This window comes from Verticillium alfalfae, genomic scaffold, assembly GCF_000150825.1.
Source record: "Verticillium alfalfae VaMs.102 supercont1.2 genomic scaffold, whole genome shotgun sequence".
Taxonomy (NCBI): domain Eukaryota; kingdom Fungi; phylum Ascomycota; class Sordariomycetes; order Glomerellales; family Plectosphaerellaceae; genus Verticillium; species Verticillium alfalfae.
This window is the reverse complement of record NW_003315037.1, coordinates 3,254,346-3,273,534: the sequence shown is the minus strand read 5'-3', so window position 1 is coordinate 3,273,534 and position 19,189 is coordinate 3,254,346. Positions and strand designations below refer to the sequence as shown.

Here is a 19,189-nt window from a genome sequence, read left to right as displayed (position 1 = left end):
CACCGGTGATGGTGAATCTCGCGGGCCAGGTTGGAATCAGTTTTGTTGGCAGACTTGAGGACAACCTGCACAGAGTCAGCAAGCAGCCAGAAGAGGCCGAGGTTTCGTAAAGGGCGTGGTTGAGAAACGGACCTTGGAGTTGTTGATAAGCTTGTGGCTGGCAAGGTAGACCTTGCCGAAGGAGCCCTTGCCGATGAGGCGGCCCAGGGTGTAGTTGCCAACGGACTTTAGGTCTTTGTTCGCGAATTCACTACACCGCGTTAGAATACCTAGACTGAAAGCCAGGGACACTATGGGCTGCGCGCGGGGGGACCTACTCGAGAAGCTCTTGGTAGGAATTGGCTAGCTGTGCACTTGGTCAGCAAGGTCATGGCAGGCGGCGATGCGGGCTGGGTATGCGCGCGGCGGGGAGGGCAGTTCCAAAAAAAATCAACGGTACGGACCTTGGCCTTGCGACCCAGCAGGTCGGCCTTGCCTCGTGCCGTCTGCATGCCGCCGCGAGCACAGGACGGAGGGTCCGGATGGAGGAGGCCAGGTTAGGCGTGCGTGGGACCGAAAACGGCGTGGTGGAGATGGCGATCGCAAAGAGTCAAGCACGGTCGGTGAGCCAGCGAAGGCGATTTCGGGTCGCGGCAGTTCATCGAGGGGCTCGTCGGACAGAGGAGGCGGGTTGCGGCGCGCAAGAATTGAGAAGTCGACGTTGCAGAAGGTCTGGCGAGGATAGGGAATCGGGGAAGACACGACTTGGCTGGTCTGGGGGCAGGGCGGTGTGTGGTCGCGAAAGTCGATGGCCGATCTTTGGAGATTTGGTCTCGCGTGCCTGAGGCGAGGCCAGGCGAACGAGCTCTCGGTGCAACTGTCGTTCAATTGCCAGTTGGAACCAACTTCCAGGGCTAACGACGGTACGCTGGCACGGTGGCACGGGGGCACGGGGAGGTGTGCGCGTGGTGGGTCTAGAAAACGGGGCGTGGGATGATGTGGGGACGCTGGTCGTGACTGTGCAAGCTGTGGAAATTGAATGAAGCGGGGGGGGGGATGGAAGGATGGATGTACGCTGAACCACTTTGTAGACTTGGCACTGATAGATGGTCTGATCGTTTGTTCGGCGACATGCATGTCCCCTCATGTTGTAGCAAGTCCCTGCAACATGATGCAACTCTTGGGTCACAACTTCACGACACATACAACACCTTCTCGATCCCTCGTTGTTGCATCCCCTGTCAAGAGGCTCGCTCAACAGCTGCACCAAGAGAGTCTAGATCCAGGCACTCTTTTGGTGGAGATCTCAATATGCCAAGGCGTCATCACATGACAACCGAGTGATCTCATTGTACGGCCTGCGGGTCGTCACCAACACGCTCAAACCTTCGTTAGCACTCCCACGCCGGAACGTTGAGTTTGCTACGGCCCACTTCGATTCTGATTCGCAAGATGGACATTTAGAGTAACCAGGGGCCACCCAATGGGCGCTCAATGGCTCACGTGCGTGAGGTTCCAACTATTTGTCCGTCATCAATTGTTTGAGGTCGATCCAAGTCGAAAGCCGTCGTGCGTTTCCAAAGTTTCCAGAAGCCATCCCTCAAGCCATGTGTGCGAATGCCTCCAGACTGAGCCCAGACATTGGCATGCGATTCTTGTGACGGTGTGAGCCTGAGTGAGTGACGTCTCAGAGATGCAATTTCAAGTCGTAGGGTCGCACCACAGCGGGAAGGGCGCGGGGGGAGAGAAAGAAAGAGCCCGCGCGTTGCAGCATCAGGAAGCGGGATGACCTCATCGAGCTTATGTAATGCGCTCTTGCTAGGCGGGAGCTCAACCACAACGCACAACGAGCTCCAGATCTCCTCCTGCGCAGTGCTTCCCAGAAGAAGCATCTTTTCGCCAACTTCGAGCTTCAATCGCGTTTCCCCCAAGTCATGCTGCTCACCCGACTTCTCGGCGTTGCCGCCCTCGCTCGGTGTGCTGCCAGTTCCAGCGATGCTCAGCTGCCCTTGGGTCACGCGGTCACAGCGCCGAGCTCGAATTACCCGGTAGAAGAAACCGACAGCGATGCGCCTGCTTGGCGCAACTCGTTCCTCGACCTGCACCGTTCCATTGTCGAGATTTCCTCCATTTCCGGCACCGAAGCCGATGTCGGTCAATTCCTATTTGACTATCTCCTACAAAAGGGCTACTCGGTCGAGAAGCAGAAGGTCCAGTCGAGGAAGAACACGGATAAGTCCAAGGGTCGTTTCAACGTGCTGGCATGGAGAGGCGACTCACGAACGCTGCAATCCAAAGTCCTCGTGACATCGCACATTGATGTCGTGCCGCCGCATATCCCCTACGGCATCGAGGACGGCAAAGTGACCAAGGGCACGAAGATCTGGGGTCGCGGCAGCGTCGACGCCAAGGCCAGCGTCGTTGCCCAGATCCAGGCCCTTGAGAATCTGCTCAAGGAGGGCAAGGTCGAGGAAGACGATGTCTCATTGCTTTTCGTCGTCGGCGAGGAAGACCAGGGCGATGGTATGCACACGTTCTCCGAATCTCTCCTGGAGCGGACCCCCCTCAAAGCTTCGATGCCGTCATCTTCGGAGAGCCCACGGAGAACAAGTTGGCGTGCGGCCACAAAGGCGGCGTCTTCGGCAACATCACGGCAAAGGGCGTTGCTGGCCATTCGGGGTACCCCTGGCTCGGAAAATCTGCCAACAATCTCATGATCCGGGCTTTGGCCAAGGTTCTGGAGACTGACCTCGGTAGCGACGAGACGTTTGGAAACACAACGGTCAACATTGGCCGATTTGACGGCGGTGTCGCGGCCAACGTCATCCCCGACCATGCATTCGTCGGTATTGCTGTCCGCGTAGCCATTGGTCCACAGAAGACTGGCGGAGACATTGTTCAGGCTCGTATCCAGGCCATCCTGGATGAGGTCGATGAGGATGCTTTTACTATGACCATCTCGCACAACTACGGCGTTGTGGAAGCCAACTGTGAAGTGGACGGTGCGTTTTATCCATTGGAAATAACCTGCATGAGACTGACAGCAGCAGGTTTCGACACGGCCGTTATGAACTACGGGACGGACATTCCTAACCTCAAGGGCAACCACACGCGGTACTTGTACGGGCCGGGAAGTATCCTGGTCGCTCACGGCGACAATGAGAGCCTGACAGTTGGTGACCTGGAGACGGCTGTGGACGGATTTGAAAAGCTCATCCTCCACACTTTGAAAGAGTCGTCTTGATTGAATTGAAAAGAAAAAGCGCCTCCCCCTGCCGCTGATGATGATTTTCGTAACCGCTCATTTGCCCTTCCTTTACTGCTGTCCAACCAAGCGAGCCCACCTCTCGGGCATGACGTGGCTGAAGTCAAACTCTCCATTGGTCCCCTTTACAACGGCACCCTTCTCTGTGACGACGGCATCGATCAAGTCATGCGGCGTCACGTCGAACGCCGGGTTCCAGACGTCGATCCGCTGGTCAGCCGTGGCCACGCGCACAGTCTTGGCGACATCAACACTTCCATCTGATCCAACAGTGGCGCCAGAAATCTGGGTCAGCTCCTCCCTTTTCCTCTCCTCAATGTGGATGCCCTCGCCCGTCATGGTCTCGAGGTCAATGCTCGTCGTGGGGGCTGCGACGATGAACTTAATGCCGTGATGCTTCGCCAAGACGGCGAGCTGGTAGGTTCCAATCTTATTCGCCGTGTCGCCGTTTCTCACGACACGGTCGGCGCCGACAATAACGGCAGAAATGTTCATGGTCTCCTTTTGCAGGGCGAAGAGAGCGGCGGCCATAGAGTCCGTGATCAAGGTGCTCGGAATCTTCTCAAAGACCAGCTCGAAAGCCGTCAGACGGCTGCCTTGGTTGTACGGCCTCGTTTCCGTGCAATAGGCGTGGTTGAGCCAACCCCTCGACTGGAGCGTCCTAATAATGCCGAGCGCCGTACCATGGCCAGATGTGGCGAGCGAGCCGGTGTTGCAGTGTGTCAGAACGGAAATCTTGCCGTCAGGACCAGCCTGCGCCACGTCTTTCAGCCAGTCGGCGCCGTGATCGCCAATGGACAGATTGGTCTTGAGGTCCTTCTCCAAAATGTTCTCCGCCTCCTCAATGTATGCCTTGATAATGGCATCGCGGTCCTGTCCCGCAAGCTCTTGCGTCCTCGCCTTGAGTTGGTTGATGGCGTTGGTCAGATCAACGGCTGTTGGCCTGCTCTCCTTGAGGTAATCCAGACGGCCGTGGATGTAAGAAATGACTTCCTCGGATGAAGTGGCCCGGCAGCTGCCATTGTGCAGCTCCACGGCATGGGCTAGACTGGCAACGATGGCGATGGCTGGCGCACCACGGACCCTCATAGACCTGATGCAGTCGAAGGCCTCCTCACTCGTGGAGACATTGTCGTAGTGAAACTCGTGAGGGAGGCGAAGCTGGTCCAACACCTCGAGGTTTCCCCGGCTATATTTGACAGCTTGAAGGGTCGACATGGTTCTTGGTTTTGGGTGTCAAGCTGACTGATGGTCAAGACGCGATGATGAGTCGGGGGCGTCTAGAATGAGATGAACGAGACTTTGCCGATGCCTGACCCAGACTAACTGTCGCAATTGTTTGCCCCTCCATGAAAAAGTTCTGCCGTGCCCCTCTACAAGCTACGACATCATCGGCCAATCGATTCGGCAGGTGGTGGCTCACCGCCCATGACAAAGTCTTGGGCCGTTAAGCTGCCACAGTCAGGGGCGCCTGGCCCCTGTCCCCTTGTGCACGGACCTACTTTCCCCGTGTTGCCTCAGCGAGCAAGTGATAGCCTAGCTTCAACATTGCCTCCAGTGCTCAAGACAAGCTCCAACATCACGACTGTGCGCGCATGGTACTGCTTGGCTTGTATGACTTGATGCGAACATGATGATACGATCAACATAATGGAACACCCCTTCTCGACATCCAAAGTCACCGGTATGGCCCCAAAATCTAGCTGTCACCAAGTAGAACCACGTCGTTGATCTGACCGCCCGTTCTGTAGTCGAGTACTTCGATCCCCATGGCGTCTACAAACTCCTAGGCCCTGGCCTCGTGCCCCGACTTCCTCTCCGAAACCTCCACTGGCAATCGCATGCCGGACCTCTTCGATCAATTGATGTGTTGTTCGTCGAGCTCGTCGACACTGGTGCCGACCCAGCTGCCGCTGCGCCTCGTGCCACCCTAAGACGTTCGGTCAGCGCAGGCGTTCAAGACGATGGCTTCCAGACCCAGCAGGTCGGCGGCAAGAGTGCATCGACCGACAACATCGAGCCACCGGCGGCGGCGGCGCAGCAACCTGGGAAAGAGCGGCGGCACCAGATTCCCGGTCTGCGACGAACCCCCTATCTCAAGGTCCTGCTAGTGCGATGCGACGACAACGACACGTACAAGGCCACGACGCGCGCCGAGATTCGCGACTGGATCAAGCTACACACGCCACCTTCCCAGAGTACAAGAAAGGCGAACAACCAGGAAAACCACGATGCCTTTGAGTGGCTCATTGTGCATGTGGTCGTCCCCAACACCGTCGCCGCGACCCAGCCCAGAACGAGCGGCAAAAGCGCCGAGGGCGCCAGCAGCGACAAGACCGCCTCTTCGAGATGGCGGACGGGGTCTTCTACGTTGCTGGAGAAGATGCGCGCCGACTTCAACGTCACTGGCAAGGGTGCCGTGGATAGGATTGCCCAGATCAGGATCGGCATCAATGACGTGCCGTACGATATCCTGCCTCGCGTCGTACCAGCCACCCCAACCGGATACTCGGAGACTGAGAAAGACGCAGAGGTTGCCTGGCAGGAGTTGCTGGCGAAGATCAAGGGCTTGATCCTGGCGTCGTTCGACATGCGCGTTACACAGTACGAAGATGACATTCGTGAAAAAGATGCGCAACGTCTGTTACCAGGTTGGAACTTTTGCACGTTTTTCATCCTCAAGGAAGGCTTGGCGCGAGGCTTCGAGAGCGTCGGGCTTATCGAGGATGCGCTCGTTGGCTATGACGAGCTCAGTGTTGGCCTTGACTCGGTTATACACGAACAGGTCGCCACGGGAGACTCGGAGCGAAACGGCGGTGCGCTTCTGGGGTATACTGCCGAGTTGAAAAAGCAGGCTGAACAGGCTGTTGCGGCAGCGACCGGCGGCGGGAATCTCGAAGACGAAGAATCCGTTGACCTGCAGTCCAAGGAGCTTCCTGCTTTCAGCCACTTTGACGAGATCCCCATCAGCTCCACAAAGAAGCTTTACCGCGACATGATTGTAGCCAACAACGTCTCGGTGTTCGACTTTCGTTGCTACATATTCGGCCGCCAGCTGGCCCTGTTGTTGCGCTCGGGCAACGCATGGTCCTCCAAAGAGGAACTCCTGGTGAAGCTCAAGGAACAGCAAGAATCAGTGTTGCATGGCGTTGCACCACAGGCGCCTGCACCAAAACAAGCAGAGGATGCAGAGAACCTCACCATGTTGGCCGAGATTTGTCGAAGGACCCTACAGTTCATCCCCGCCATATCACAGATCATGCGAGCAGACATCATGTCAGCTGTTTCACAGCCTGGTGGCGACTCAGCTGATCACTCAGTAAGCCCTGTGGTAACAGAGGTCATTGACAATCTTGTCGCATCCTTCGCATTCTCGGTTGCTCAGCAAATCCTGGCGCAGACGTCAACCAAGTCCCTCCCCATTCCGCCATCCCTTATGATCACTCCCGAAATTCATGAGCCCAAGGTTTCCATCCCCGAGCCCAAGACCATGATGCACCCCGCCCGAACAACGTCTTTAAGTGTGCGAACCACTACGGCAGCTCCCCACAGCCCAGGAATATTCCCTGGTCCGGGAGCCGGCCAAAGAGCCAGTGTTCCCGAGGGCATGTCTGTCGCGCCGACTAGCCAGTTTCTCAAGAATGGCCTCGAAGACCTCGCTGCCAGGCGTGCCGAGCTCTATAATCTCTCTCGTAATGTGCTGGAAGAGTGCGGCAAGAAGCGCGGCTGGGGTGATGGCTGGGCTTCTGTGCCCGACGTCGAAGACTCTGGCTATGAGACGATGGAGGACGTTAGTCTTGACGACAATGAACCCCTGGCGAAGAAGGCAGAGGCCGAGGTCCCTCAGCAGCCTCTGCTGTCTGGTATTGAGGGCCGCCTTCTTCAGGCAGCGCTCGATAACCAAGACGACTTCTACCGTCTCTACGAGACCCTAACGGACAAGGCCTTAAGGCATTACACCGTTGCCGACCATAATTATGCCGTTCAAGCCAGCATGACTGATCTTGCGATTCTTAAATACCACCTCGGAGACTACTCAGCGGCGGCTTCTTACTTCTATCGAGTGACGCCGTTCTACGGGGAAACTGGCTGGAGTGTGTTGGAGCTGTCCATGCTCATCATGTACGCGCACTGTCTACATGAGCTACAACGCAAGGACGAATACGTTCGTGTGGTACTGAAGCTGCTGACAAAAGCTGCTGCCGCTGAGAAAGACCGCCTTGCGCGCCGAAAGGGGTTCCGACCTGGCGCCGGACAAGACGTGGAGCATGCCTCTTTCGCTGTCATTCGGGGTTTTGTCGGCAAACTACTGGCTGTGACCAAGACATTTTCCAACGAGGTTCCTGTCCCTCTGGGACAGATGTTCACTAATCCTCAGTTAGACGAGTCCCCCGAGTATGACGTCGGGCTCGACAGCTTCTCTTTGACGATCAAATTGAGTAGCTTACTGGTGGATGACTTAACGATCGAGACTGCGCGCATGCGTCTTACAAGTTCTGACCCCGGTGTTCCAAAAGAGTTGTGGTTGGAGAGCACAACTCCTCAAGTGCTCAAGCCAGGCGAGAGCGCCATTCGCCTGCAAAGCAAGGTACGTGTTTATCCTCTCTCGACCTCGCATAATGGCTAACCATGGCTTCAAGACAAGCGTGTCCGGACGTTATGACGTTGATCGCCTGAGTCTGACCTCCAGTAATATTCATCTCCACTACGAACGCGACATTGATCACGACTCCTCGAAAGGAGCTGAGGCCTTCCTTCTTCCGAAGGTCACAGTGTGTCGCCAAGAAGGCGGTTTGGACTGCCAACTTACTGCAGCGCGCCACACACAGCTAGACCGTAACAACTGTCTCGATCTGAAGCTTCGTACTGGTTGGAATAACGTCACGTCTTGCGAGATACGAGTGAGGCCCAGCACTGGTGGACTTCGTCTTTTGTCTACAGAGGCCAAATTCATCGGACCTTCATTCGAATTCGCAAGTGCGCTCGAGCCAGGATTGTTCCGATTCAGTGCGCTCGATCCCAATACAAGTGTGCAGCTTCGATTTCCATTTTCCACTGAGCAGGACGTTGCCAATATCTCTGTCAAAGTCGACGTCATCTATTCAGCTGAGAAGGGTACATACACCTTCTCTGCGATACCCACTATTCCCATCTCGTTGGCCCTCGGCGTCAACGTCCAAGATGTCTTCAAACACAATGCAGTCTTCTCTCGGTTCAGCGTCTCCACTGCGTCACCGAGCCCGATCACCGTGTACAAGAGCGAACTGCAGCAATCCGACATATTCGAATCACATTTTGGAGTCGCACCCAGCAAGCCCGTGGTCGTCTTCCCCAAGCAGCCAGCAAGCCTTCTCTACAAAATTACACGCAAAAAGGATGTTGCGGTACAGCCAAAGACGAAAAAGACATTATATCTGAAGGTCTTTTACAGCGTCGTGCTTGAACAGATCGTTGCAACAGTCAGCAGGCTCGTGAAGCAAGACATTCTTAAATCTGACCTTGCGCGCTATGCGACGCTGGTGGAGGCACAACTTCAGAAGCAGGTGCCCGGTGCGCTTTCGCTGTTTGACCTCGAGCGCGCAGGACTGCTTGGCGAAATCTCTACCTCGTTCCTGACAAAGCCGGCTGTAGATGATTCGTTCAGGGGCTTGGGAAAGCTACCGGGCAGCGACAAGGATGCAGCGAGAGCGATCGCCAGCTTTATCCAGGACTGGCAGCAGAAGAACCCAAAGCTCGCTCTGAAGTCATCCGAGACTATCGAAGACGCTCAGTCGATCCTTATTCCCGTCGATGTTCCGTCCATCCCAATTCTCTTCACAATCGACATCCAGCTTGACAAATCGCTCCCGTCGCCAGTCCCTCGCAAAGACGCGGGCACCCCCATCACGGGCATCAACCAGCTTCTGTCAGCCAACCTGACGCTCAAGTGGACACGCAGATGGGATACTTCGCCAGGCGTCACGGACAGTTCTACGACGCCGCAAGAGTTCACATACGATGTCACGGCGCCACCCGACACGTGGCTGCTCGGCGGTCGCAAGCGGGGCCGCGTCAAGGTCCCAGCACTCGGCACTGATAGCTCTACGCCGGATCAATCGGTCGTAAACATCCCGTTGATCATGGTGCCCCTCCGCGAGGGCTGGCTGCCGTATCCGAGCGTTGACATGAGGGAGGCCAAAGCGGAGGAGGACGGGCTGCCGCCGACGCAGGGACACTGCGAGACGGATTATCGGAATCTGGGCGAGACGGTCAGGGTCATTGCCGATCGGGAGAAGGGTCACACTCAGCTTGGACTCCAGTGGGCCCGGCGGCGGACCACTTGACGCAGAGAGCTTGAGGGTCGGATAGTTGTCTGAAGACTGGCCATGAAATGTATCTGATAGGCCGGATTCATCTATATCAGCGGTCATGTAACCATGCTATGGCAGACAACCAAATGACCAAACGAGGTCTTCTCGCCCTTCGGCACCGTAGATCCCAGCATCCACTCTGTGAAGCCTGATATCGTTTTGTTTGCAATAGGTGACGGGTTGTCTGGCGCACTATCCGCCAGCGCCAAGACCCCACGCGGTGCGCACGCCATTTCTCGTGACTAGCCCAGATCGCCTGCGAACCCCAGACACTTTGCAAAGATCGTCCTCATGGCCGTGTCTCCCATCCACGTTGCGTCTTCAGACACTTGTTGACTCAGAGCCAAATATGCATCGCACTTCGTGGAATTGGGATCGAACCCTCGAGGTCGCCGGCCAGCGCGCCGCGGCCACGTTCAAGGTCAATTGGCATCTGGGCCTGACTGCCTTTGGTGGTCCTCCTGTGCACTTTAAGATAGTATGGCACTCGGTCTGGAGCAATGACTTCTTAGATGCTAACAGACACAGTTTCATGACAAGTTTGTCAAGCGGCTGAAATGGATTGACGAGCAAATGGTGCGCCTCTTCATCTCACCGATTGCCAATGGCTCAAACTAACTCGACATCAGTACCAGGAGCTCTTCAGCGTCTCCCAGGCGCTCTCAGGACCGGCCAGCACCAAGATGCTCTACTGTATTAATCTCTTGCAGAACGGCCTTTTCGGTGCGGTTGTCGCGTTTGTCCTCTGGAGTCTGCCGGGCGCATTGGGCATGTACGGCCTCTCCGTTGGTGTCGCCAGCATCGGTGACACTCTGCCACGCGCCGTCTACGCCCTGCTGTCTGGTCTCAACGCTGCCACGGTCGGCATAATTGCCCTGGCCGCCGTCGAGCTGTCACAAAAGGCCATCACCGACCCGCTGACGCGCATTCTCGTCTTCCTCAGCGCCTCGGCGGGCATGATGTACAACGCCCTGTGGTACTTCCCCACACTCATGGCCGCTGCTGGCTGTGCGGCCATCATCCACGACTACCGATGGTTGCACCGGCCCGTGAGGAAGGTCAAGCACACGCTGGAAGCCTGTTTCGGACGAAAGAAGGAACACGCAGGCCCTCAAGCTCAGGAGAACGGCGATGCTGGGACTGAGCTGCAGCGGCTGCCCCGGCCGTCCGGCTCTGTGAAGGAGCAGGCCGCCGTTGACGGCCGATCATCCCCTTCGCTACATTCCCGAGCTGGCCCTTCACAGACAGGCCAGGGATCTTCTTCGGAGGCAGATGCTCGGTCCACAGCAGAGTCCGAGGAACCGCGTGTCGTTGCGCAGGAATACCGCCTCAACTTCTCCTGGAAGGCGGGCACGGCTGTGATTGCAACCTTCTTCGCGACATTCCTCGTCGTCATGGTCATTCGCGGTGTGGTCGCCGAGCGGCCCATTCTCTACAATCTCTTTGCTAATCTCTACCTTGCCGGCACAATCATCTTCGGCGGCGGTCCTGTCGTCATCCCCCTACTTCGCGAATATATCGTGGCCGAGGGCTGGGTCAGTCCTCGCGACTTCCTTATCGGTCTTGCCATCGCCCAGTCGTTTCCCGGTCCCAACTTTAACTTTGCCGTCTTCCTTGGTGGTCTCACGGCGGCCAACGCCGGCCACTCGGCAGCTGTGGGGGCCCTCATCGCATTTGTCGGCATCTTCACGCCGGGCATGGTTCTCGTGCACGGAACCATGGGTGTATGGGGTGTGCTCCGGAGTCGACCCTGGGTCAAGGCGGTGGTCAGGGGGATCAATGCGGCGGCCGTCGGTCTCATCTACACCGCCGTCTATCGGATCTATCTAGTCGGATACATCGATGAGGGATTCCAGTCGGGGAGGAGCCTCGGGGATGATCCATGGTGGGTTGTTGTGACGGCAACGGCGTTTGTTGGCGGAAGATACTTTGGCGTTGCGGCGCCCTTTGCCATCCTTCTGGGTGCCATCATGGGTCTTGTGCGATACGGCGTTGTGAGCTGAGCGTATACGCAGGCGTATCACCACTTTACCTTCTGAAGCTTCAATGTGAATCAAATATGCCTCATGGCCACCCGTTCTATTTCGACCCAGACTCATCGTACCATGGCGGCTCGTGAGTCTGGGGGAATAACTGTCAAGTCTTCTTCCCCGGAGCGGGTACGTCTAACAATCGCGGGGTCAATATGCGGGGGAAGGCCGCGCTCGCATGCATCTGTCGTTGGTGATCGTCACGACCGGCCTGTTCCGGGTGGCCTATGCAGGGCCTAGCCATGACACGACTCGAACGCTATGGTTGATACAAACGTCTCGTGCACCCATTCACGAAGAGGTCGACAGCCGCCCAGCGGTAGCCTGCTACTGTGCAACGTGCATGAAGTGGCTCGGCATAGGTGCGTGACGTCGTCTATCACTCCCCAGCGAACGAACCCCTCTTTTGAAGGCGCGTTTGCTGGAAGATGAAATATCAAGTAGCGATACCATTTGCAGTTGTCTAGAAGCTTCACAACAACTGCCCATAATGGACGACGTACCGGCACCCCCGTCGCACATGCGGACTGTTCCCGGGTCGGTCAACGTTCCCGTCGCCAAGTTTCCCCACCCTGCGCCAACGACAGAGGTGAAACCAGAGCAAGTCGCTACCGACGTGGTAGATCAGTTCAACACGGCAATCGATGAGGGCAATTTTGCTGCCGTCGTTGACCTTTTCAATCACGAGGGCTTCTGGCGCGACCATCTCGCCCTCTCCTGGAGCTTCCAGACGCACAGAGGTACTTCTGGCATTCAAGAGTTCCTGAAGGACTGCGCCGGCAGTAAGGATGGATTTCGTCTAAAGAGCATCAGTCTCGATAAGACATCTGATGTGCGAAAGCCGCGAATGTCGTTCCTCGACCACGATGCCAACGTGCCGTGCCTCACCTTCTTCTTTACACTGCAGACGACTGTTGGCTCCGGCGACGGTGTTGCTCGTCTTATCCATCACGATGACAAATGGAAAGTCTTCACCTTCTACACTGTGTTACAGGAGATCAAGGGACACGAGGAGGCTGTCAATTCACGACGCGGCCAAGGTGTTGAGCACGGAGGCAAACCCGGCCGCAAGAATTGGGTAGAGAGACGGCAGGCAGAGGCTGAGCTTGAGCCGGACATTGAGCCGTCTGTCCTCATCCTTGGTGAGAGAAATAAGCATAAATAACAGAACGCAGGCCCAGTGACTAACAGACAGTAGGCGCCGGCCAAGCGGGCCTCACCATTTCGGCCCGCCTCAAGGCTTTGGGCGTCACATCGCTCATGGTCGACCAGAACGACCGCATAGGTGACAACTGGCGAAAGCGATACCATCAGCTCGTACTCCACGACCCCGTGTGGTACGACCACCTGCCCTGTATCAAGTTCCCCCCACAGTGGCCCGTCTTTACGCCCAAGGACAAGCTTGCCGAGTTCTTCGAGTCGTACGCCAGATTGCTGGAACTCGACGCTTGGATGAAGACAACCATAACGGACACACAATGGCACGAAGATACGCGCGTCTGGGACATCACTGTTCGCCGCACTCTTGACGACGGCACGACACAGACACGGACCCTACACCCACGGCACGTCATCCAGGCGACAGGCCACTCGGGCAAGAAGAACCTGCCTGCTGTTCGTGGCGCTTCGTCATTTGAGGGCCATCTCCTGTGCCACTCGTCCGAGTTTCCAGGCGCCCGCGCCTCCATTGCTCCCGGAACGCGCGCTATTGTCGTCGGCTCTTGCAACTCGGGCCACGACATTGCACAGGACTTTGTCGAGCACGGCTACGACGTCACCATGGTGCAGCGGTCGACGACGTGCGTCATCTCGTCCGAGGGCATCACCGAGATTGCTCTCGGCGGTCTGTATTCCGAAACTTCGCCGCCGGTCGAAGAGGCCGACTTGCTGCTGCACAGTTTGCCGGCGTCCGTGCTCAAAGCGGACCAGGTCTTGGTCACAGCCAAGCAGAACGCCATGGATCGAGATATCATTGACGGACTTGAGCGTGCCGGGTTCAAGGTCGACCGAGGGCCTGATGACTCAGGTCTTCTGATGAAATACTTTCAGCGTGGCGGTGGCTACTACATTGACGTCGGCGCCTCGCGGCTCATCGCAGAGGGCCGTATCAAGATCAAACAGGGCCAAGAGATCACCGAGGTGCTGCCGTGGGGTCTGCGGGTTTGCTGATGGGTCGGAACTTGAGGCCGATGAGATAGTCTTTTGCCACGGGCTACCAGAACATGCGCACTGAGACGAGGGCTATTTTTGGCGACCAAGTTGCGGACCAGGTCGGGGACATCTGGGGGTATAACGAAGAAGGGGAGCAGCGCATCATCTGGACCAAGAGTGGACATCCTGGGTTTTGGTTCCACGGCGGCAACCTGGCTCTCTGTCGGTTCTTCTCCAAGCTGCTAGCTCTACAGATCAAGGGGCTTGAGGTGGGCATCTACCAATATGGAGACAAATGATGGGATGATGCGGAGGTTTTCCATTTCTCGAATTCATTAATCCGACCCGTCACAATCCTCTCATGAACCCTCCCTTACAAATAGCAGGCTTCACGCCTGTTATCTTGGCAGTCTCCTTCACCTCTTCCCCGTCGTGTATCGCGCATCGATCCTTTTCCATCTCCGCCTTACGCTTCGCACGCTCGGTGCTCCACCGCAAGAAATAACAGCAGCATGGAAACAGCGCCGTGCTGACGGCTGCCCACGCAAAGAGAATACCAAAGTTAATGCCTATCTTGGAATGCAAATCAAACAAAATGTGGCGACTCGCCTCGACAACCTGCTACAACGGCTACGCGCGACCCCAGTGATGGAACGAGGCGCGAGATCCATCGAGTAGGATAATGTGTTGACGTTGGTAATGACCCAGAAGATGAGCCAAAGCGCCGCCCGCGGCTGGCCGATCATCATGGCCACGTTCTCGCATGCAATGCCGAGAGCGCACATGCCAGATAAATTGAGCATCCCGTCGACGGCGAAGCTTCAATGCCCGTAGCTTATTACGCCGCCCAACGAGGGGAGAAGTCATGACTTGCTGGACCTGGCGTGAACGGGAATCTAGAAGGCAAGGGAGATGAGCGAGTATATCATGGATATGAATATGTAGGAGACCGCCATGGCGATCCATCCCCATGCAATGAGCTGCCAAGAGTGAAATGGAGGGTGGCCTTGCAGTTGAACAAAATTTCTGCCCTAGTCGGTAAACGTGTTTCTCCTCATCATGATCCATTTGAAGAACCTTAGGTATGAGTAGGCAAGAATAAGTTAAAGGAGAAAAATTCATTGATAACAAGGTACGGTGAGTAGAGAGCACAGAGACCGAAAGAGGTAGGCTATCGACTGAGAGACCTTACTATTCACAAATCTACGTTCTTCAATAGAGAGATTTCTCTTGACTACGACTTCCAGTATGTCAAAGGAATTTAATACAACAGGCCGGGAGCGAAATCGGCTTGGAAACTGCAATGCTAAATGCTAAATAACATAGCCACTACTCTCTTACTGCGTGACCCCCTCAGTCTCACTAATACGGACCACCATCTTCTTTGCCCTCACTGAGCCGTCCTTAAGACCCTTCAGAGCGCCCTCTAGTCCCGCAAGTCCACCCTTCACAACCTCGTACGGGTGAGGCGTAAACCAACCTTCGCTCAGGCCACTCGCAAAGGCGGCTGACCAGACGGTGCCGAACAAAGGTTGCTTGTGTACGTGGTCGACCGTCGTACGCGTGAACTGGACGCTCGAGTCGGCCGTAGTCTCATCAACAGGTAGGACATGCGTGATTCTGGGCTTCCGACCGCTCGCATCGGGCGGGCCCGCGAGGGCCTTGCTCAGGGTGACGTACGTCCCGTTCTCCGAGACGCAGTCGTAGGCGTCAAACACGCGTCCATCCTCGACTCCTGCCGCCTTGGCAGCGTCCTTCAACGCGGCGACGAGCTCATCGGGTGTTTTGTACGCTGTGTAGTCGACGATACGGTCTCCCTTGGCGGAGTTCAGGAACGGCACGACAAACTCGCTATTCTTGCTGCCAACGGCGATGATGGGGTGAATGTTGGCCTTTTGCGCCAGCTTAATGGCGAAGGCGCCAATGGCTGTCGAAGCACCATAGATGATGACAGGCCTCTTCTTCTTGTCTTCGCCAGACCGCCTGGCCTCGGCGTCCCACGGGGAGGGGAATTCAAGCTGGTCGAAAAGGGCGACAGCCGAAGTGTAGGCCGCCAAAGGCAGAGTAGCGGCCTCCTCGTACGAAACGGAAGCAGGCAGGGCGAAGACAGTGTTGGCGGGAGCGATAGCGTACTCAGCAAAGGCACCGTGCGGTGCCATCATGACATGGAAGGCGGCGACGCGGTCGCCCTTTGTGAAGCCAATGACATTGTCGCCGAGCTCCTCGACCGTGCCAGCGACATCGTCGCCCGTGTTGGTGTCGGCGCACGTCTCAAGCCAGACGGGGAGTTTCCAGTCCTTGGGGTTGGTACCTGGAAAAGGCAGCTTGTGTCAGTGGAAATGAACATGACGTCATTGAAGCGACGAGAGGGGGTGGTCGAACCTGCGACGATGACCTTGATCAGCACCTCTCCAGGTCCGGGCTTCGGACGCTCAACATCCTTGATCTGGACTGTGATTTCCCTGGTGACGATGGCCTCCTTCATGATGGTACGGCGTCTAAGGCGAGACGCAGTGCTTTTGCTTAATTATAGGGTTCTCAGATGCGATGTAGTTCCACGACAAAGATCATGTAGTGTGCGGTGGGTTGGGTTGCGATGTGATATAGTCGTGCTGTGAGAACTTGTTTGTAACTACTATCCTCAGAGACGCTCATCGGCCCTTATTTATCTGCGGACGACAACCTCATCGTTCGTCAGGGACGGCAGTGAAACCTGCCCGATCTGCACTATACCTTACTGACCAACGTAATCCGGCTCCACTAACAAGACAAGACATCACAGCTTGATCACACAATGGGGATCCTGTTGCGGTACTAGCACTGCATTACCAATGGGTCGCGTCGAAAGAAGGTTGATGCGGAGCTGTCGGGTTGGAGATTTACCCCGAGCGGAGCAGAGCTGACAAATGTTCGACACTCTTCTATCGCCTCAAGTTACCTACCTGAGGTACCTGCTGGGAAATCGTCACCCGAAAGCGGCAACGTATTGCCTGGGGCGCTTCCCAGAACTGCGCGATCAGAACCAAGTCTCGCTACTAGTCTTGCGACAGAAGCCTGAACTTGATACCTCAAGCTGCTCTGTGATATTTCTTCTAGCATGATCATGTTGCCACATGCAACAGTGTGCAGGTTTCGGTGGTAGACTACGTCCAAGGAAAAATAAATGGATCGGTTCAATTCATCGTTCCGATGACTGATTTCTCTGTACTAGCCAGGTAGGAGACGTTTTGGGGCCGGTTGCTACAACAAGTTATCCCGGTTGCTCGCTACCTGCTTTGTTATATACACAACTACCTCGGATACTTACATTCACCACAGGGTGATGTACCATCCGGAGACGGGACATGATGAGCGGATAATAACCAGGAGGGTCTTGAGCACGGGGTCCCGCCTGCCTTCATGAGGCAGCATGTGAGCTATAGGATATGTACTGAGTCGTGGGTACGGTGCAGTCGACTACTGCAAGTGGGCGTGTTGTTCTTCACCAACTCCGTTTGACGCCGAATATGTCTGCAGAGGCTAGCCGACTGGGGGTCATGCCCTGAATGTCCCTGTGTGGTCCGTAGTTTGATGTGGCCAGAACCCGAGGGTTCTGACCCGACCTAGAGCCACCCAAAGGCAACCGTGTCGACGGTGTTTCCACAACGAACCCGACGCAGGTCATATTGAACCCTCCATGCCACCGTTTCAGCATCCAAGGGGAGTTTGAGTGCTTGAAGAGACGTTGAACTGTACCTGTCAATACCTCGGCCGCTGAGACAAGTACTATGAGAACAGGGCAGGAGCAGGCTCTACCAGGTAGCCTTGTTCACCATCTAGGCGGTGTTAAACAATGGCCGCACAGGATAGAAGCAAAACAACTGCGAGTCGAGAAAATTTGGCGGAGAGAGTCAGTTACATGGCCGTCTGCTGAAAGCCTCCGTTATAGTATGTGTATGATTGCCAGCCGATAGGCACTGGCTCGACATGCCAGAGTTTCTCGCCAATCCAGGGCGCCCACGTTACGCTTGAAGACCACAAGGCCACGCGCGCACACACTGCCGAAAGATAAAGGTACTGATTCCTCTGCTCTAATCTTCCACTGCCCCCGCTTATGTACACAGTGATGTCAGATTCCAGGTTTCCCGTTCACGCTCAAGGATCCTCGTCACCCTCCTGCCTCGCCTGTACAGTGTTAGCAGTGGTTTCCCAACCCCGACGGAGTAACAAAGGGACAATCATACCCTCAGGGCGCTGGCGCCACCAAGCTCCCTCTGCAGACCGTTCTCGAATTCCCTGGGGAACGTGGGCCTGTCGGGGTAGGTGACGTAGATGGCACCGACGACGACGAGGAAGGTCGCGACAAAGGTGCCGATCATGAGCGCGCCGGGGCCGGCGGTGGTCCAGGTGTACTCGTAGGGGGAGAAGATGCCGAGGAGATCGTGGTCCTCGTGGACGGGCTCGCCAAAGTTGCGCCTCTCCTGCTTGTCCCACCAGTTGCCGTAGGGATCGCGGTGCTGGCGCTTGATGAAGGGAGGGTTGACGTAGCCGCCGTTCTGTCAAGCCCAAAAATCATTAGCCTCGAGTCTCCCGCCTCTGTATCTTGCGTGCTCGCTGTCTGCTTGAGCAACAGCCGGGGGGCGCTGCTCTGCTTGCGCGCGTCCACCAGAAACTAACCATGCCGGGGTCCTCCGCCTCGGTGAGAGCAGGGTAGTCGGGGTACTTGGCCTCGAGGGTCTTTTTGTCGTTGATGCCGTCGGGGAAGAAGGTTCGCTGCTGGATGGTGGGAAGGCGGCGGGCGGGAGCTGCCAGAGCAGCACCCGTGCTGCGGATGGTCGAGACCCGCGCAATTCGTCGAGACAGCATCTGGAATGGGCGAAACGGCCTTGGTCAGTCGAGTCGGCAGGAGAGCAAGGGTTTTGGGGGGCTCACCTTGGCCAATTGGTGGTCTCGATGTGACCCAATTGATGTACTGATTCTAATGTCGTTGCTGTCGTGAGGCTCAAATGCAGACGATGATGGATGCCAATGGCCCACACGACGGGTTCCAGATGCCTCAGGCAAGAAAATGCAAGGTAGACAGACACTGACTTTTGGTTCGAGGCCCCCACAAGGCCGGGAGGCACCACCACCTGGAGACCTCGCGTAGGTAAGCCGTCCTCCCTGCTTCTGGTGTCTATACCGGGTTAGACCAGTCGCGACTCGCGTGTACTGGCACTGCCAGTGGCCACAGCTGTCATTGAGGTGGCAGACCGGCTACCTGGTGGCGGCACCTATGGTGGTACCTAGGTACCTACCTACCTAAGGAGCACGGTAGGTAAGGGAACCTGGGCAAGCACAGCTCAAGGCAGCACAGGGGTGGCACCCCCCCAAAGAGAACCGTCTCGTCACTCAAAATCTCCAGCTTCAGACTTTTTGCTGGTGACGCCTGAATT

At 56.3% G+C, this 19,189-nt stretch overlaps 8 protein-coding genes across 8 annotated transcripts in view; 4 read left to right on the top strand and 4 right to left on the bottom strand.

The window, feature by feature from the left end:
* VDBG_02473 (protein kinase domain-containing protein) overlaps positions 1 to 491 on the bottom strand; it is a gene marked incomplete at both ends in the record, with an annotated part of 2,402 nt that extends 1,911 nt beyond the window's left edge. The window contains 4 exons of the mRNA XM_003008239.1: positions 4 to 65; positions 133 to 250; positions 318 to 346; positions 444 to 491. Of these exons, the coding sequence (XP_003008285.1) occupies positions 4 to 65; positions 133 to 250; positions 318 to 346; positions 444 to 491 (257 nt within the window). The remainder of the gene's footprint in view (positions 1 to 3; positions 66 to 132; positions 251 to 317; positions 347 to 443) is intronic.
* A 1,422-nt stretch (positions 492 to 1,913) lies between these two features.
* VDBG_02472 (peptidase family protein) lies at positions 1,914 to 3,223 on the top strand (the record flags this gene model as incomplete). Its single annotated transcript, XM_003008238.1, has 2 exons — positions 1,914 to 2,614; positions 2,737 to 3,223. 2 exons carry the CDS (start codon positions 1,914 to 1,916, stop codon positions 3,221 to 3,223), a joined length of 1,188 nt encoding a protein of 395 aa, XP_003008284.1.
* Positions 3,224 to 3,295: 72 nt separating this feature from the next.
* On the bottom strand, positions 3,296 to 4,462 carry VDBG_02471 (methylthioribose-1-phosphate isomerase; the record flags this gene model as incomplete). Its single annotated transcript, XM_003008237.1, has 1 exon — positions 3,296 to 4,462. One exon carries the CDS (start codon positions 4,460 to 4,462, stop codon positions 3,296 to 3,298), a length of 1,167 nt encoding a protein of 388 aa, XP_003008283.1.
* Positions 4,463 to 4,894: 432 nt separating this feature from the next.
* VDBG_02470 (conserved hypothetical protein) lies at positions 4,895 to 9,567 on the top strand (the record flags this gene model as incomplete). Its single annotated transcript, XM_003008236.1, has 3 exons — positions 4,895 to 4,928; positions 4,996 to 7,832; positions 7,885 to 9,567. 3 exons carry the CDS (start codon positions 4,895 to 4,897, stop codon positions 9,565 to 9,567), a joined length of 4,554 nt encoding a protein of 1,517 aa, XP_003008282.1.
* Positions 9,568 to 9,943: 376 nt separating this feature from the next.
* Positions 9,944 to 11,659, top strand: VDBG_02469 (chromate transport protein ChrA; the record flags this gene model as incomplete). The annotated part of the gene is made up of 3 exons (XM_003008235.1): positions 9,944 to 10,072; positions 10,123 to 10,170; positions 10,224 to 11,659. The coding sequence occupies 3 exons, from the start codon at positions 9,944 to 9,946 to the stop codon at positions 11,595 to 11,597; spliced, it is 1,551 nt and encodes a 516-aa protein (XP_003008281.1).
* Positions 11,660 to 12,114: 455 nt separating this feature from the next.
* Positions 12,115 to 14,074, top strand: VDBG_02468 (conserved hypothetical protein; the record flags this gene model as incomplete). The annotated part of the gene is made up of 3 exons (XM_003008234.1): positions 12,115 to 12,766; positions 12,823 to 13,763; positions 13,823 to 14,074. The coding sequence occupies 3 exons, from the start codon at positions 12,115 to 12,117 to the stop codon at positions 14,072 to 14,074; spliced, it is 1,845 nt and encodes a 614-aa protein (XP_003008280.1).
* A 913-nt stretch (positions 14,075 to 14,987) lies between these two features.
* On the bottom strand, positions 14,988 to 16,260 carry VDBG_02467 (alcohol dehydrogenase; the record flags this gene model as incomplete). The annotated part of the gene is made up of 3 exons (XM_003008233.1): positions 14,988 to 15,009; positions 15,117 to 16,086; positions 16,158 to 16,260. 3 exons carry the CDS (start codon positions 16,258 to 16,260, stop codon positions 14,988 to 14,990), a joined length of 1,095 nt encoding a protein of 364 aa, XP_003008279.1.
* Positions 16,261 to 17,815: 1,555 nt separating this feature from the next.
* VDBG_02466 (NADH:ubiquinone oxidoreductase 20.1kD subunit) lies at positions 17,816 to 18,743 on the bottom strand (the record flags this gene model as incomplete). Its single annotated transcript, XM_003008232.1, has 4 exons — positions 17,816 to 17,939; positions 17,999 to 18,310; positions 18,432 to 18,620; positions 18,687 to 18,743. The coding sequence occupies 3 exons, from the start codon at positions 18,618 to 18,620 to the stop codon at positions 17,910 to 17,912; spliced, it is 531 nt and encodes a 176-aa protein (XP_003008278.1).
* Between the last annotated feature and the right edge of the window lie 446 nt (positions 18,744 to 19,189).